At 48.5% G+C, this 16,043-nt stretch overlaps 1 protein-coding gene across 4 annotated transcripts in view; it reads left to right on the plus strand.

Moving 5' to 3' along the window:
- ROR2 (receptor tyrosine kinase like orphan receptor 2) overlaps positions 1-16,043 on the plus strand; it is a 186,667-nt gene that overhangs the window by 121,803 nt on the left and 48,821 nt on the right. Inside the window, exon 1 of one of the 4 annotated variants that reach the window (XM_055310000.1) lies at positions 8,107-8,166. The exons of 2 other annotated variants lie outside the window; for them this stretch is intronic. In XM_055310000.1, coding sequence (XP_055165975.1) covers positions 8,109-8,166 — 58 coding nt within the window. In that variant the 5' untranslated portion in view covers positions 8,107-8,108. Of the gene's footprint in view, positions 1-8,106; positions 8,167-14,345; positions 14,717-16,043 lie in introns of those variants that run through there. One more of the 4 variants, XM_055310001.1, reaches the window with a different exon arrangement.

A 16,043-nucleotide genomic window follows, 5' to 3' on the forward strand; every position in this document is an offset into this window, starting at 1 on the left:
TGGTACAAAAGAGGAGGACGGCTTCACAAAGAGAAATTTGTGTCTTGCTTTTAGACAGATGAGGAAGACAGAGAGCTCCTCCTGTCTCTGCTATTTCTTAGTTGTCTTCAGCTCAAAATAATCCTTATGCCAAAGTGGCCTATTTTGGGGTGCCAGGATCTGATCTCTATCAGTTGTATACTCTGTAATTCCATTTTTCTCAAAAAATTCAAATCTATAGCGATGGAGAAAAAAGTATGTGTGTGTATATGGGGTGTGTGTTTGTGTGTGTGTAAAGCAAAAGTATGGGAAGGGTGTTTTGGGTGGTTAGACTGTTGTATATATTGGCTATGGTTGTGGTGATGTGAATTTATTCCTGTGTGAAAATTCATAAGTTTATACACCGAAAGGAAATAAAAGTCAGCAAAGATGCAAACAAAAACAAAAAGACAGTACGCCAACGATTAAATGTGTGCACATATGATTTCACCCATGTGTGAGTTCATTTTGCAGGATACGTTTCCTGGAGGTGGAACAGTTGGGTGGCGGGTGTGTACTTGTGGATGCAGGTGGCTGTCCCATGTGGACTTTGCCCCACTTACACACCTACTGCTATGTCTGCACTCTCCTCAGCCTGGCCTGGGACCTTTGGCAGCTGATGTGCGGGAAACCATTACAGTTTTTAAATGTTAGGTAAAGTTTTGGTCCATGGCAGCTCACACGCCAGAGTCACGAAAGTGAGCCCTCCCACGTGGAGTGGTTTTCCACGGCACAGATTCACCAAACTCCTTTAGGCAGCCTGCCAGGGATCGTTTTGTTCTGTATGTGTGCTTGTCCTTTGGGACTTGGTGATGGGCAGCTGCAAGGCCTCTTCCTGGGCCCTGGCCACAGCCTACCTGTCGACAGGTGAGATGGCCTCAGGGATGTCTCACAAATCACAGCAGCCCTCAAAACCTAGCTCGCTTACCATGCACAGCTGCTGCCTTGGGCCCTCATGGACCCTCCCTGCTGACAGGCCGCCCCGTGTGGGCCTGTTTGCCCTCCCGAGGGCTTTCCTGAGTGGATGCTGCTTTTCACTGTGCTGGGCAGCAGCGTGGTGTGCCCAGGACTCCCATTTCTGTTCCCACTGAGGAGAATTTATGCGCTGCAGGTCCCCCCTTGGCATTTTTCCTCCTTGGAAATTGCCATCGAGACATCCCTGGGGTTTTCCCTCAGTACTCCCTGCTTTTAGCACAAGGCCTGGTGGGAGGTGGTCAGTTAGGTCCAAAGCTCCAGCAGAGAATGGCCACATCCAGCACCTTACCCAGAAAGTCTTGGCCAGTCCTCGTGTTCCCAGGATGGCTTAGCCTCCTGTTGTGGGTGCCTCACACGTAAAAATAATGGTGGGAAGGAAAGCAAGGTTGGTATAATCCAGCTGCCTTTGCAGGAGCTCCTGCTGCTGGAATGCCTTGGTCTGACACCCCCAGTTATGCAAAACTTTACCCTCTAGGGTGCAGGATTTCCAGGCCTTCCATCCAGTTGACTTTCATGTGGTGTGAGACTTGGCATCTGTTTCGGTGACTGTTTTCAGCAAGACTGCGGCCCACCGTGAGCCCCTTGCTGTCTGCAAGCCCGCGCACACGGAGAGTGGCTTGTTTGCATCGATAATGGGTCCCTTTGGCTACATGGCCATGACCTTCACTGCGGCATGGTATCTGAACGTGCAAGCAAGTGGGAAAGGAGGTGAGGGCCCGGGGGGGGAGGGGGGTTGTCTGAGCAGCCGTGCAGGCCCTGGAAGCCCCAGTCCCTGACCTCTTTCCTGTCTCCTTCCCTTTCCTGTTCACACATTTATCACGATGAGAAACCACGGGCTGGCGAGAGCACACACGGGTCCTTCCTCCACCTGTTTCTCCAAATGGTTCAGCCCTCTGGGCGACCCACGTCTGTTCATGGCCAGCGACTGTGGCACCACCTTCCCTGTGGCCCCAGCCATCCGCCTAGGACCCTCGGACACGTTTGTGGGCTTCCGTGGAAAGAATGTAAAGCAAAGCCCGCCAAGTTCTCTGTGACCTGCGCTGACCCGTACGGTGACTAGGGAGTAAGGTCCCCTCACTCCCATCTCAAACTCAGGAGTCTGGGAGGCCGAGAAGCTGCTGCCCTGGGCCCTGCCTCAGAGCTGGGAGGAGGCGGAGGCAGGGTTTCCCTGGCGTCTGTCTGACTGCACGTAGAGGTTGGGCTCTTCCCACATGCCAGAACCTTCCAGGGCTCCATTTGTATGTGAAATTGGAGAAGGATGAGCCGGGAGCCCCCATGACTGGACGAGATTGTATCTAAGTTTTATTCCAACTCTCAGACTTGCTGTCTCTAAACTAAGACCAAGCAGGAAAATAGAGGGTAGAGCGGAGCGGAGCTTCTCGTGCTCACAGAATTTATATCTGGGTCCCAGTAATTCCAGGTGATGGGGCTTGCCTGCATAGCGAACGTGTGTGAGAGCATCCCTGGCCTCGAGCCACCAGGTGCCACCGGGGCCTGCACCCGGGTCTGACTGTCACAAATGTCTCCAGGCATCGCTGGGTGTCAGGGTGCTGTGCAAAGGCCCCCCTGCCCATTGAGATAGTGGGGCAAGGGACAGGTTCCCCCTGGGAGGCTGGAAGGTGATTCAGACCAGGAGACAGAGATGGGGTCGGTCCCTGACAGCCTCCGACCCCCACACATGCAGACCTCTGAAATGAGAAGGAAAAATAGAGAATTCAAGTGAGAGGGGGAGGAGAGGTGGGCTGTGTGTGTGTGTGTGTGTGTGTGTGTGTCAGAGAGAGAGAGAGAGAGAGAGAGAGATTCATCTCTATTAACTTGTTTGTTCCCTTTGAAAATTCTTTACAAGCAGCTCTCCCAACGGGTCGTTTTGTCCATGTGAAATTGCCTGCGGATGAGCAGGGAGGGGATTTACTCCTGCTGGTGGCATCTCTGTTTCTCCCCCCTGCTTCCCTCATCCCAAGGTCCCCCAGGCTCACAGATGTATTATGGGCAGAAATGGTGTTTTCCCTGAATTCTGTGTTGGGAAAGAAGGTTTCAGAAAAGTAGAACACAGAGCTGAAAGATTTGATAGAAGGGATGTCATGCTACCATTTCTGTGGACAAGGAAGCAGAATCCAGGGGCGTCAGCCCCACGCATGTGTCCAGGGGTTGCCAGCAGCCTGTCCATATGTCCAGAGGTGTCAGCGCCCGCCATGGGGCTAAGGAGACCTTCTTGTTCTTTTCATTTGGTTACAATTTCTTCCAAATCTAACTGCTTGAGATAACGGAAAACCTCAAGTCGTGAGGACGAAGCTGCAGGGCCCCTCTGAGTCCCAGGCGGGTGCACAAGGGCATGGTTTGCTGGATGTCCCACATGCGCCCATTCACACGTGTTTTTATGGTATTGACAGAGAGAGGTTCCTGGGTGCCGTTTGGTTGTTAAAGCAAAAGAGCTCTAAAATACCCAGCTCAGAGCACACCTGCAGCCTCGAGAGACAGAACAGGCGCGTCAACCCCGTGGTAATTACCCATGACATTACTCCATGATTGATTAGTTTAGGGCTTCTGGCTGTGAAAATAAGAAAGCCTCAAAGAAAACCTTGAAAGAACCATGATTTATGAGTTTAAAGAGTCTCACTTAGGTAGAACAATGTATTGAAAAATGTCCTTTTTTATTGAAGCGTGGGGCAATAGGCAGTGTCTGGTGATTTAATTGCCGACTTAATTCTTTAGGTAAATTATTTAAAAGGAGAAGCTTAGAAAAGACAAAGACATTAATCTATAGAAAAGAATGATAATTGGCAATTACGTGCATTTTATGATAAGCACTAGCATGGGTTTAGATTGCTATAATATAGTCAATACTAACGGTCCAAAGTTGCACCTATGAAATGGAAATAGTTGCATCGCTGTTGTAAATCCTTGCTCTTTGTATTGAAGGAATCAGATATTCTCTAATGGTATTCACTATTTAAAGATGGTGGATGAAAGATATTTGGGAAATAGAATATAATGACTATTTCCAGGGGTGCCTGGGTGGCTCAGCGGTTAAGCATCTGCCTTCGACTCAGGGTGTGATCCTGGAGTTCTGGGATCCAGTCTCACCTCAGGCTCCCTGCGGGGAGCCTGCTTCTCCCTCTGCCTGTGTCTCTGCTCTTCTCTCCATGTCTCTTATGAGTACATAAGTAAAATCTTTTTTTTTTTTTTTTTAAAAAAAGCTATTTCTAGGTTGTTTAAAATGCAGGGGGTGGGCAGAGCATGCAGGGAATCTAAATGCAGCGATGCCTCTTTTTGTGCAGTAGATATTTGAAGTTACGTAGCTTCATTAAATTGTTAATGTTCTTAAAAAACTAGAGAATGGGGGCACCTGGGTGGCTCAATGGTTGAACATCTGCCTTCAGCTCAGGGCATGATCCCGGGGTCCTGGGATCGAGTCCCACATTGGGCTCCCTGCAGGGAGACTGCTTCTCCCTCTGCCTGTGTCTCTGCCTCTCTCTCAGTGTCTCTCATGAATAAATAAATAAAATCTAAAAAAAAAAACCCTAGAGAATCTCATTAATTATAGAATTCCCGTGGGGAATTATTTTGTTCTACTTAAAAAAATTATTTTTTTTTTCCAAAAAGGACTTGTCTTGAATTTGCTAAAACGATTCAGACGTGGCTCGCCCTGTTTCCTTCCTAAGTCTCCACACAGTTGTGTTTCCTGCCGAGCTTCCAGGACTGCTGGTCGCCCCGTCTCTGTGTGCCCGGGAGTGGCCTGGGAGGACATGGTGCAGCTGGCGCTCACCTTGCTTTGCTCACTCAGGGGTCTGTCTTTGCATCTTGTGTACAGATTTACTTCGTGCTGCAAGCCCCACAAAGTGTACTGGTATCAGGGTATTGCCGGCCTCCTCGCATGTGTTGGAAACTATTCCTCTCTCTTATTTATATGTGTTTTTTTTTGAAGCGTCTGTGAAGTTATTGGTGTTAATTCTTCTCTAAACATTGGGTAGAATTTGGCAGAGAGGCCATCTGGTCCTCGGCTGTTCTTTCTGGGAATGTTTCTGGTTGCTCCTTGAGTGTCTTCACTTCTTGTAGACCGTCTGTTTCTTCTGGAGCCAGTCCGGTAACTATTTCTTTTGTAGAAACATGTCCATTTCATCTATGTGACCAACGTGTCGGCGCACGATTATTCAGAATATCATAGTCCTTTTTATTTCTTTTAATTCAATGGTGATGCCCTCCTCTTTCATTTCTGACTTTAATAATTTGAATCTCCTTTTTCTTTTGGTCACCCCAACTAAAACTTTCTCAATTTGGTTGATCTTTTCAAAGAACCAGCTTTTGGGGTCATTGATTTTCTCTGTCGTTTCTCCATTTCCTGTTTTATTTGTCTCTGCCCTATTTTTGTTCTTTCCTTTCTTCTGCCAGCTTTGGGTTAAGTTTGCTCTTCATTTTGTAAGTTCTTAAGGTGTAAAGTTAGGTTATAGTTCTAAGATCTTTCTAAATATGGACACAGTGCTATAACTCTCCCTCTAAGCACTACTTTAGTAGCACTACTTAAGGTTTCTTTTTTTACATCCATCGCTTTCATTCGTTGCAGAGTATTTTATATAATCTCTTTGTGATACTTTCTGCGACTCTGGTTATTTAGAAACATCTTGTTTAACTTCCACATATTTGTGAATTTCTCAAATTTTCTTCTGTTACTGATTTCTAATTTCATTCTGTTGTTAGAGAACATAGGTTTAAATGGATTAAACCATATTTTATTGCCTAGAATATGGTCTTTCCTGGAATACATTCTGTGTAAGCTTCAGGAGAATGTGTATCTTGCTGTCGAGGTGGAATGTTCTGTAGTGTTAGGTAATCATTGGTTTATAGAGTTGTTTACATTTTTTGTTCCCCTGCCGACCTGCCTAGTTCTATCCATTATTGAAATCTCCAGTTACTGTTGTTGACGTAGCTATTTTTTCCTTCATTTCTGTAAGTTTTTGCTTCGTGTTTTTGGGACTTTGTTGTTAGGTGCATATAGATTTAAAATAGATTGGGTTGACCTTGTTGTCATAAAATGTCTGTTGTTTCTAATAATGATTTATGTCTTGTAATTTATTTTGCTTGATACTTATATAAGCCTTTGGAGCTTTCTTCTGATTGCTGTGTGTGCGATATATCTTTTCAGCTATTTGTGTTCTTGAATATGAAGTGTCTTTTATAAACAACATAAAGTTGGATGTTTTTAAATCCCTTTTGCCAGTCTCTTTTTTGATTTGTCCTTTTAACCCACTTGCCTTTAAAGATTTCTTTTTTTTTCTTTTTTTTTTTAATTTATTTATTTATGATAGTCACAGAGAGAGAGAGAGAGAGAGGCAGAGACATAGGCAGAGGGAGAAGCAGGCTCCATGCACCGGGAACCCGATATGGTATTCGATCCCGGGTCTCCAGGATCGCGCCCTGAGCCAAAGGCAGGCGCCAAACCGCTGCGCCACCCAGGGATCCCTAACCCACTTGCCTTTAATTAATTAATGACAGGTTTTACTTCTACTTGCTACTTGTTTTCTATGTGTTCTTCTTTTTTGTTCCTCTGTTCCTTGATTCCAGCCTTTTCTGTGTTAAATAGTTCCTAGTGTGATTTAAAAATTTCTTTATTTTGTCTCTCCTATATGGAATTTTTAAAAATAATTTTCTTAGTGGTTGCATGAAAATTACTTACTGTCTTACTTTTTAAAAAGTCTAGTTCGGGTTAATACTAACTTAATATCAATAGTAAATACTTTGCTTCAATATGTTGATATTCCTTCCCCTTATCTCTAAACTATTAGTGCCATACAAATTATGTCTTCATATGTTTTAAGTCTATCAATACAATTTTATAATCACAGTTTTATGCAGTAGTCTTGTAAGGTAAATTGAAGAAAAGAGCTACTGACAAAAATATGTTTATATTATATTTCATTACTGGTACTGTTTTATTTCTTTGTGTGAATTAGGATTCTTCCCATTGTCCTTTCATTTTAACTCAACTCCCTTTACTATTTCTTACAGAGCAGGCTGCTAATGACAGATTTTCCTCATTTTTGTTCATCGGGAAGTGGCCTAACTTACATATTTTTGAAAAAAGAGTTTAGCTGGATATAGCATTCTTGGTTGACAGTCTTTGTCTTCCCCCAACAATTTTAATATATTATCCCCCCTGGGTTTCTGATGAAAAGCCAGCTCTTAATCTTATTGAAGATCCCTCATACTTGATGAGTCACTTCTCTTGCTGCTTTTAAGATTCTGCTTTTGTTTTTCAAGTTTGTTTATCTTGTATCTAGTTGTAGATATCTTAGAGGTTGTCCTACTTGGAGTTTGCTGATTTTCTTAAGTGTGTAAATTAATACTTCTTATGAAGTTTGGTTAAGTTTTTGGTCATTATTTCTTTAAATATATATTTTTTCTCTTTCTGGACTCCTATGTGTTGATGCTCTTGGTCCTATCCCACAGGTCTCTTACGGTCTGTTATTTTTCTTTATTCTTTTTATTTTTTTTCTCTTTGGTGTAGATAATCTCTATTCCAGTAAAGGTATTAAACTGTCTTCCAGTTCACTAATTCTTTCCTCTGCCAGCTCAAATCTGCTATTGAGCCCACCTGGTAAATTTCAGCTCTTGTTCTTTCAACTGCAGAATTTCTATACGATTCTTTTAATTTCCATCACTTAATTGTTATTTCCTAGTTGGTGAAAAAACTTGTTATAATTTCCTTTGATTCTTTAGGTGTGGTTTTCTTTAGTTTTTTGAACATATTTATAATAATTTCAGTCCCCTCAGGGACATTTTCTGTTGGGTGTTTCTTCCTGTGCATGTGGCCTATATTTTGTTTTTATTTTTTGCTTGTCTTTGTAATTCTTTGTTAAAAACTGGACATTTTAGGTAGTATTTTAGCAACTCTAGGAGCAAACCCCTCTACCCATCAAAGTTTGCTTTTGCTGCTGTGGTTTTATTTTTGTTTTTCATTTTGGTTTTTGGTGGTGTTTTTCTTGCTACTATTTGTTTGTTTTGAGGCTTTCCTTTACTAATTCTGTGGGTTCTCTGTTTCCTGTGATGGGTGACCACTGAGTTGTCTGCCATTCTTTTCAAATTATTTTTCTTTTCTTTTTAAACTGCTTTATTGAGGTATGATCGGCATTCAGAAAAGATTCCAGATTTGCCTTACACAACTTGATAAATTCGGAGGTAAGTACATGCTCATGAGACCATCACCATAGTCTGTGCTATAAACATACCCATCCCCTTCAAAAGTTTCCTTCTCCCAACTTTATTTATTACTATTGTTATTGTTATTATTTTGTTTGTGTGATAAGAACTCTTAACATAAGGTCCTTTACATTTTCAAGCTTGGATTCCTAAGGGTCACATCTCCCATCAGTAATGCTATGTGGTTAGCCAGTTACTGGTCAGGAGATTTTCTCAGGTACCTCGTGGTATGTCTTGAACCTTTTGCCAAGGGGATCCTGTGAGCAGGCATCCATCAAACTTCAGCCTTTACTGCCTGTTCCCAATGGCACCAGCAACAGGGGGCCATGTCTTCTCCTTCCAGGTCTTCCTTGGGCATGTGCATGTCTTTCCATGTGTGCATAGCATTGTTGATCCTAGAAATACGTCAGACCTTCTGAAGTGCCTTGAGGCCCTCTGGTTCTGTATTTCCTTTTAAATTCCGGGCTGTGCACACGTTTACTGCCACTGTAGTCAGCACAAAGAAGGCCATCGTTGGCAGATTGTTGTGGGCAGTTTGTTGTTTGGTAATGCTCCAGGGGTGGCCACCCCCTGCCACCTCCCCACGACCCCCAGCACAGCTGAGCCAGAGATGGAGCCTACCCCAGGTGCTGCAAGTCCAGACAATGCAGTCACTGTGTGATGGCACTCTCGACAGAGCTTCAGGGCGTCGGCTGTCCGACCATTGCAGTGCACAGCAAACTGGTACAGCCCACCATCTCTCTGAGGTTCATTCCTTTCTCCCAGATGGATGGATGTTGTCAGTTCATTCTGCGGCTTTCGTGAATTCTCTGAGTTCTGAGATGCTTGGTTTCCGTTGTGTTGCCCAGCTTTTTTTTGTTTTGTTTTGTTTTGAAGCAGAGTGGCTTCATCTGGATCCTCAGGCCACCATTGTGCCAGCCAGATGTCTGTGGGGGCCTGGTGCCTCTCACTTAGCAGAACGCACCTCCGCTGCACCTGCCGAGGGAGGGGGGTGGTGACAGCAACTGGCTCTTCCTGTGGGGGAGCAGCGCGTGGTACGGCCTTAATGTTGTCACCATTTCTTACTCGTTTGCAGTTGTGAAGTTGTACATACACATTTAGAAGGACATGTTGTGAGACAGTGGTGTGTGGGGCCTGGCAGGGCCTGGGGATTTTGGAGGACTGTCTGGGCTGAGGATAGATGAGCAGGGAAGTGCTCAGCAGTGGTTTGGAGGAGCAGGGGCCCGTCCTGCATGAACCTGAGATTGACCCCATTATCTGCCTCTGAGAAGAGGAGATGCACAAAGAGGCGCTGGCACAGGTGCCCTGAGCCCACCTGCAGCAGCCCGAGCCCCACCCTTCGCACTGTCAGCTGAAACGCAGGGATGCCAGAGCATGAGCCAGGTGGTCCCACACACTTGTTTATCCTCACATGGTCGTGTCTGGGTTCGAGGGCCTGCACTGACTGTCACCCAGAGCCTGCTGTCCTGGAGCAGATGTGCTGCCCTGGAGAGAAATGCAGCAAAGGACAGGGCAGGTGGTACGTGGGCTGAGACGTTTCCAGGGAGAGTGTCCAGGCAATTAATGGTGGAGCAGAGAAAGTGAGGGGTGATGGGGAGGGAGGTCTGGGGGGGGCAGTTTTCCAGGCAAGGGACAGAATAGATGCAAACTCCAGTGGGAGAAGGGGCTGGATTTGTTTCTGAGGGTGTGAAGGGTAGAGGAGCTGAGGCGAGTTCAGGAGGGTGCATGTGTGCATGGAGGGGGAACCTCTATCACCTCTGAGGAGGTGGAAGGTGCTAGAAGGTGTTGAGCACAGAAGCCTTCATTTGTTCACCGGATGAAGAGCTCCTGCTCCTGCCCAGCTGCTGGGGATAGAGCAAGCAGCAGAAAGAGGAAGAAGAGGGAGGAATAAACAAACATGTTGTTTCTTGGAAATTTTAAGGGGAAAAGGAAGACAGGAAAGAGGGTAGTAGACAACAGGATCATGTGCATTATGTGCAGGGAAGTGTTTGGCTTGTGGAATGAGGTCAGGGTGGGCCTTGCATTACAGGAGAGATTCTGCTAGAACCGTGGAAAGCTCTGTGTAGGTGTGATAACGCAGAGATACAAGTGTGTAAATTCCCGTATCACTGGGCCACACTGGCAATCTCTCAGAAACCTTTGTCCTAAGAAAAGAAAAAGAAAGGAGGACCTAGGTGGCTCAGTCAGATAAGCATCTGCCTTCGGCTCAGGTCATGATCTCGGGGTCCTGGGATTGAGCCCCAGGTTGGGCTCCCTGCTCAACGGGGAGTCTGCTTCTCCCTCTCCCTCTGCCCCTCCCCCTGCTTGTGCTCTCCTTCTTTCTCCCTCTCAAATGAATAAATAAAATCTTAAATTAAAAAAAAAAAAGAAACTTTCTCCTACTCCGTCTTGGCCATCACCCCCACAGGTAATGCTGACCCTCATTGCCACAGATGCCTCTGCTCCATGTTGAACTTGGTGTGAGAGGATCATACAATCCAGGCTTCTTTGTCAAAATTCACCTCTCCTGTCACAGTGAAGCCCATTTTAGAGGTCCAGTGTGACCGATACAGGGAGGTGGGCCCATGCACGGAGGCCTGTCTAGAGGCTGTCGAGTGACCCTGCTGGGCCCAAGCGTGAGCAGCGAGGGGCTGAGCGCATCAGACTCTGATGCAGACACCGAAGACAGAGCCAATGACATTTCTTGATGGGTTGGATGCAGAAGGTGGTTGAAAAGGGAGTCAGGACCACCAGGGTGTGTGGCTTTTGCCTGTGAAAGGGCAGCGTGATAATTGAGGAAGTGGGGGTTGCTCCAGGGGAGCAGTCTGTGCTGGGAGGCTGGGTTCAAGTTTGGACAAGTCGAACATGACGTGTGTGTCGGATGCGAGCCTGTCCTCGGGCCTCTGCTGCTGGCTTTTGGACAAGTGGTTGGACCCATAAAGGAGCCTGTTGGGGGCCCTGTGCACTGTGCTCATTTGCAACCAGGCCCTCAACGGGATAGAGGTAGAGGGAAGGGGGGAGCTTTGCAGGCCCAGCCCCCAACGCTGCAGCATCAGAGGACTGAGGAGGAGACGCTCACACGGAACAGGTGGACGCGAGATGTGGCACTCGTGTGAAGGGCTCATGAGGAGGATGTGCCTAAAGCGGGGTGCCCGTCAGTGCTGACCAGCGCCGCTCCTGTGAATGGTTGGGCCTGCCTGCTGCTCAGCGCTGGTGTACGTGAGCCTGTGAGGCAGGGACCCGAGGGATGTGGGCTCAGGTGTCACTGCTGCCACTGCCACTGGCGACTGTAGGCGCACGGAGCTTGGAGGACAGCGCTGTCTGTTGGAGGACAGCCACGGGATGGCTTCCTACAGGAAGGAGGGTGTCCAAGGGAGGGAGCCAGGGTGCTGGGACCATTAGTGGGCAGTGGGCGGTCCCCTCTGTACTTGGTCCAGACCCCGACTTACGCAGTGTCACCAAGGCCTGGCCCCGTCCACCGGCACCACACACTTGCTGAACCTGCTTTCATATCAGCATCACCTCTAAAGCAGCCGTGAAGACAAGTAACACCGCCTGTTATGGGTTGAGTTGCGCTCCCCCCAATATAGACACCTTGGAGTCCCTGCCCCAGCATCTCAGAGTGTAGCCTTGCCCAGACACAGCATCGTTAGAAGTGATTAAGTTTAGACGAGCTCGTTAAGGTGGGCCTGAGTCCAGTGGGCCTGGTGTCCCTATAAGAAGAGACAAGGGCCCAGACATGCGAGGACAGCCCAGGAGGGAACAGGGAGAGGGGCCTGGAGAGAAAACAACCCTGCTCAGCCTGCATCTCCAGAGTCTGGCCTCCAGGATGTAGCCACCCAGGCTGTGGCACTGCATCACTGGCAAACTCATACAGAAAAAAAAAGTCACTGTTGCCACCTCAGCATGAGTGGACGTGTACCTCTGTTGGTTGGTTGTTTCCATGAACATGAGACCATCACTGCTGACGAACGTCGTGTTTGCAAAACAGCAAATGGACGGCGCCTCGGAGGCAAGAGCCAGCCAGACTGCTGCAGACCCCTGACTAGTTACCTCGGGTCACCTTCCCACCAGCCCAGGGGTCTCGCAGCAGCAGGTGGGGCCTGGGCCCCTAAGCCCCTCCCTTGGGCACCTAGAAGGTGGCTTCCATTGTCACTATAGGACAGTACCCTACTCAGTTCTTTTCCCTATCAGGATCATTCTGTTCTTTTCTTTTTTTAAAAGATTTTATCTATTTATTCATGAGAGACACACAGAGAGGCAGAGACACAGGCAGAGGGAGAAGCAGGCTCCCTGCAGGGAGCCCGATGTGGGACTCGATCCCAGGACCCTGGGATCATGCCCTGAGCCAAAGGCAGATGCTCAACCACTGAGCCACCTGGGCATCCCAGGATTGTTTTAAAAAAAAAAAGAAAGAAAGAAAAGAAAAGGTATCTTTTTCTCCTTCTCTACCTTTAAACCTAGGGATTCGAGGTAAAAAGCTTGTGTGCAGGGGAACAGCCAGTATTTGAGAGTCTCCCATGAAACCAGATGGTGTCAGAGGGTGCACGCGGCATGGGTGCTCAGCATTTCTGTGAGTTGCTCTTTTTCTGCTGGGTTTGCCAAGGTGACAGGCGGGCACAGCTGGGGAAGGGGGCCCCCGAGCTGGTCTCGCCGTGCAGGGGTGGCTGGCGGGGGTGGGGAGGTCTCGCTTCTCCGCGGCATCTGGGGGTCGGGGCGCCCGCCTTCCGGCTCTGCCCGGGGGCCCTAGGTGTTGGGGAAGAGGGAAGGTGGATGAAAGACCCTGATTCAGCCTCCCCGGCGGCCTCTCCCCCTCCTCAGCCCCAGACTCCCTGAGCACTGACAGTGGGGCCTTTGTTGGGGACCCCAGGGCTGTCAGGGATGCCGGGTGGAAAAAGCTCTCACCTCCGGCAGTGCCAGGGGTGGGGTGGGGTGGGGAGCTGCGTCTACACTGGGACTCACTTGGGGCTTTGATGTTCTTTGCCATAGAGGTGGAATCCAAGCCAGAGTTCACATTGGTGAGGGACCCTGGCGACTGCCGTTCAGGCTGCCGGACTCTACTCTGTTCCCAGAGCAGGGTCAGGCCGGGCCCTTGCAGGAGGAATGGCACCGGCCTTCGCTCCGCCCCACCTTAGCAAGAGGGAAAATGCGAGATCACAGGCTGTTAAGACAACCAGCGCTGAGCCAGCGGCGCTCACCCCGACTGCTCTGTGGTTTTCGAGCTGGCGGGGTCACCAGGGCGCTCCCAGTGACGTTACGGGGTCTCTTTACTATCGACACACCTCGTCTGGCCCAGCGCCCCGATGAATGGACGCCCCTTCGGGGCTTTATACGGTGCCCGTTCCCAGGTATTCGTTTCTTGTCTTCCATTCTCCCGTTGCGGGCATCACGAGCGGTTTCGACTGCGCGTGTCGCCCAGCTCAGCGGTGGCTCAGGGACGCGTGGCCAGCGTTTCCCACGGCAAGCGGATGGGCTGAGTTTTCATTGTAAAACTCCAAGGCTCCCGGCTTGCTTCGCCATCACCCCCTCCAGGCTGGGGGCTTTTTCTGGGCGCTGGCTGCTGTTCTTTCTCATATCTTGCAAATTATACCTTTTCCCGGGGATGACCAAATCCAGGAATGCCAAGCCTTGGTGAATAAAGCGCCCCTCACTAATTAAAAAAGGAGCCTGCTTTGAAGTTGTCCAGATATGCCAGAGACTACACCTAATTAAATCACAACAAGTGTACTGATTCAGATCAACAGGTAGAGATTAGTGGATGAAAAGTATGAATAACAAAACATTTTAAGAGACACGAATCAAAACAAAAAGGCCCCATGGACTCTAAATCCAAGGGCGTGGGTTGAACTTCATTAGGAAATTCTTGCCTAATAGTGTCTCTGCCGCTAATGAGAGACTGAGTATTTTAATAGTACAGAAAGAGCCTGGAAACCAGAATGGGCCCACTCGCCACTTTACAGACAGAAATTTCTCTCACTGGCCCCACACGTCAGGATGTCGTGTTGGAGGCCCACGTCGGGAGCAGGTCCAGAGAAGATTTTTGTGTGACTGCTGCATGGTTTGTGATTACTCCGCATTTACCCACACTGGGGGCAGGGCGTACCTGTCCAGCAGGCCGCCCCCCACCCTGTGAAACCCTGGCAACTCAGCAAGCATCATCCAACATCGGCGGTGAACCCTTTCTCTGGGTCACTCTGCAGACGCCAGCTGCTCCAGCTCTCAACTTGTAGGACCCCTGATAAGTGATACAAAGGATACACCCTGAGTTCCTGGTTCAGAGCTGCTATCGCCGTGCCTGACAATTAAGGCAGGATTCAGCTCAAAACCCCACATTCTCCAGGGTGACTTCATGTCTGAGCATTCACTGGCCTGCTGTTGAGCCTTTGAACAATGCAGACGAAATTCAGTGAGTCTGTGGTGTTGCACTCCTGTGGTTAGCATTCTGGCCTGGCTTTGGGGCTGTATCTGGTGATCAAGAATGTAGGGTGTTTGGAGATGGGATCTTCCCTACAGCCCTTCTTTACCTGTAGAAGATATTATATTTTGGCAGGTTAGTCTAAATTTTTGCTTACGGGCTTGAACCATGGGATGGGATGTGTGATTGTCTCCCAGTACGCTTACTGTGTAGGATAGTTTCGGATTTAGAGAGAGTTGTGATGGTTGTAGCGAGTTCCCGTGTACGGCTCGCCTGTCTCCCCCCCAGTATTAAACCTTACACGAGTCTGCTACGTTCGTCACAGTGCCTCATCTGGCTCATTATTCACAACCAAAATCCATGCGGTTCCTATTTCCTTAGACTTTACCTAATGTATTTTTTTTTCTGTTCCAGAATCCCATGTGGGTTGTTACCACACTGTATTTAGTCTTTGCTTCTGGGCATTGAAGTGTAATTTTGACATGGGTCAAACCGTACATGTAACGTGTCATTGTATTATAGCAGCCACTTTTAAATTTGTTTCGCATTACATGTTCTCTTTTCTTTAAACATCAAGAAAACAAATAAGGAGCTAATAAATCATGCCTACTTGATTGATGCCAGCGACGGTTTGAGGTTTCCAGTGGCTTTGCACTCTCTCGCTGTATGGGCTTTTAGTGTGACAATCACTCCTATCCAGTGCATCATAAATGGACACATGGCCTTCATAGCACACCTTGTAGCATTTTGCCAAAACAAAGGACACGCCATTTGCTCCAAAGAGGTGCTCTAATTCAGAGGGAGATGATGAAAATCCAAGGCATTAGGGCAAGTGGGGCTCCTCCCCTAGGTGGTTCTCCATTCAGGTCTTCTCGTCTGTCAGGGGGCCAGCGGGGGTGAAGGCAGTAGCACCAGGTAACCCGAGTGGGCCTTTGTGTGAGTGCTGAACAGGCCATTGGGGAGATGTCGCAGAGTCACACCACCTGGGACAGTCACCAGCCAGCCGGGATCGCCTGGGCAATGCATGGGGTTAGGTAGTGGATAGAGGCCATTCAGCCAGCACCACTGACGGGCAGGAGAACCCACTAGTCAGGGAGCCTCAGGTGACGCCAGTTCTAGTGCTGGTGCTATTGGACCCACACTCAGTCCCCTGTGTCCAGAGCCCGAGAGCCCCACCTTCCCTGCAGCATCACGTGGACATGCGCTGGTCTCCTGGCAGGTGCATGTCAGGCCCCAAGCATCCCACCTTCCCAGCAGCTCCTCCGGTCCCATCCTGTATCACCTCCGATCTCGATCTCGAGTGCACCTCCACATCCTGTTCCCCTCGGGGAGCCAGATCTCTCCCGTCCACTCTGGGTGCTCTGATGTGCCAAGGAGACAGGGAATGGTCTCTTTTGCTGGTCACCTGCCCCAGCTTCATCCAGCCTCTTCCTTCCTTCCTTCTCTCCTTGCTGCCTAACAT

Source organism: Nyctereutes procyonoides, unplaced genomic scaffold (assembly GCF_905146905.1).
Source record: "Nyctereutes procyonoides isolate TBG_1078 unplaced genomic scaffold, NYPRO_anot_genome, whole genome shotgun sequence".
In the NCBI taxonomy this organism is placed as follows: Eukaryota; Metazoa; Chordata; class Mammalia; order Carnivora; family Canidae; genus Nyctereutes; species Nyctereutes procyonoides.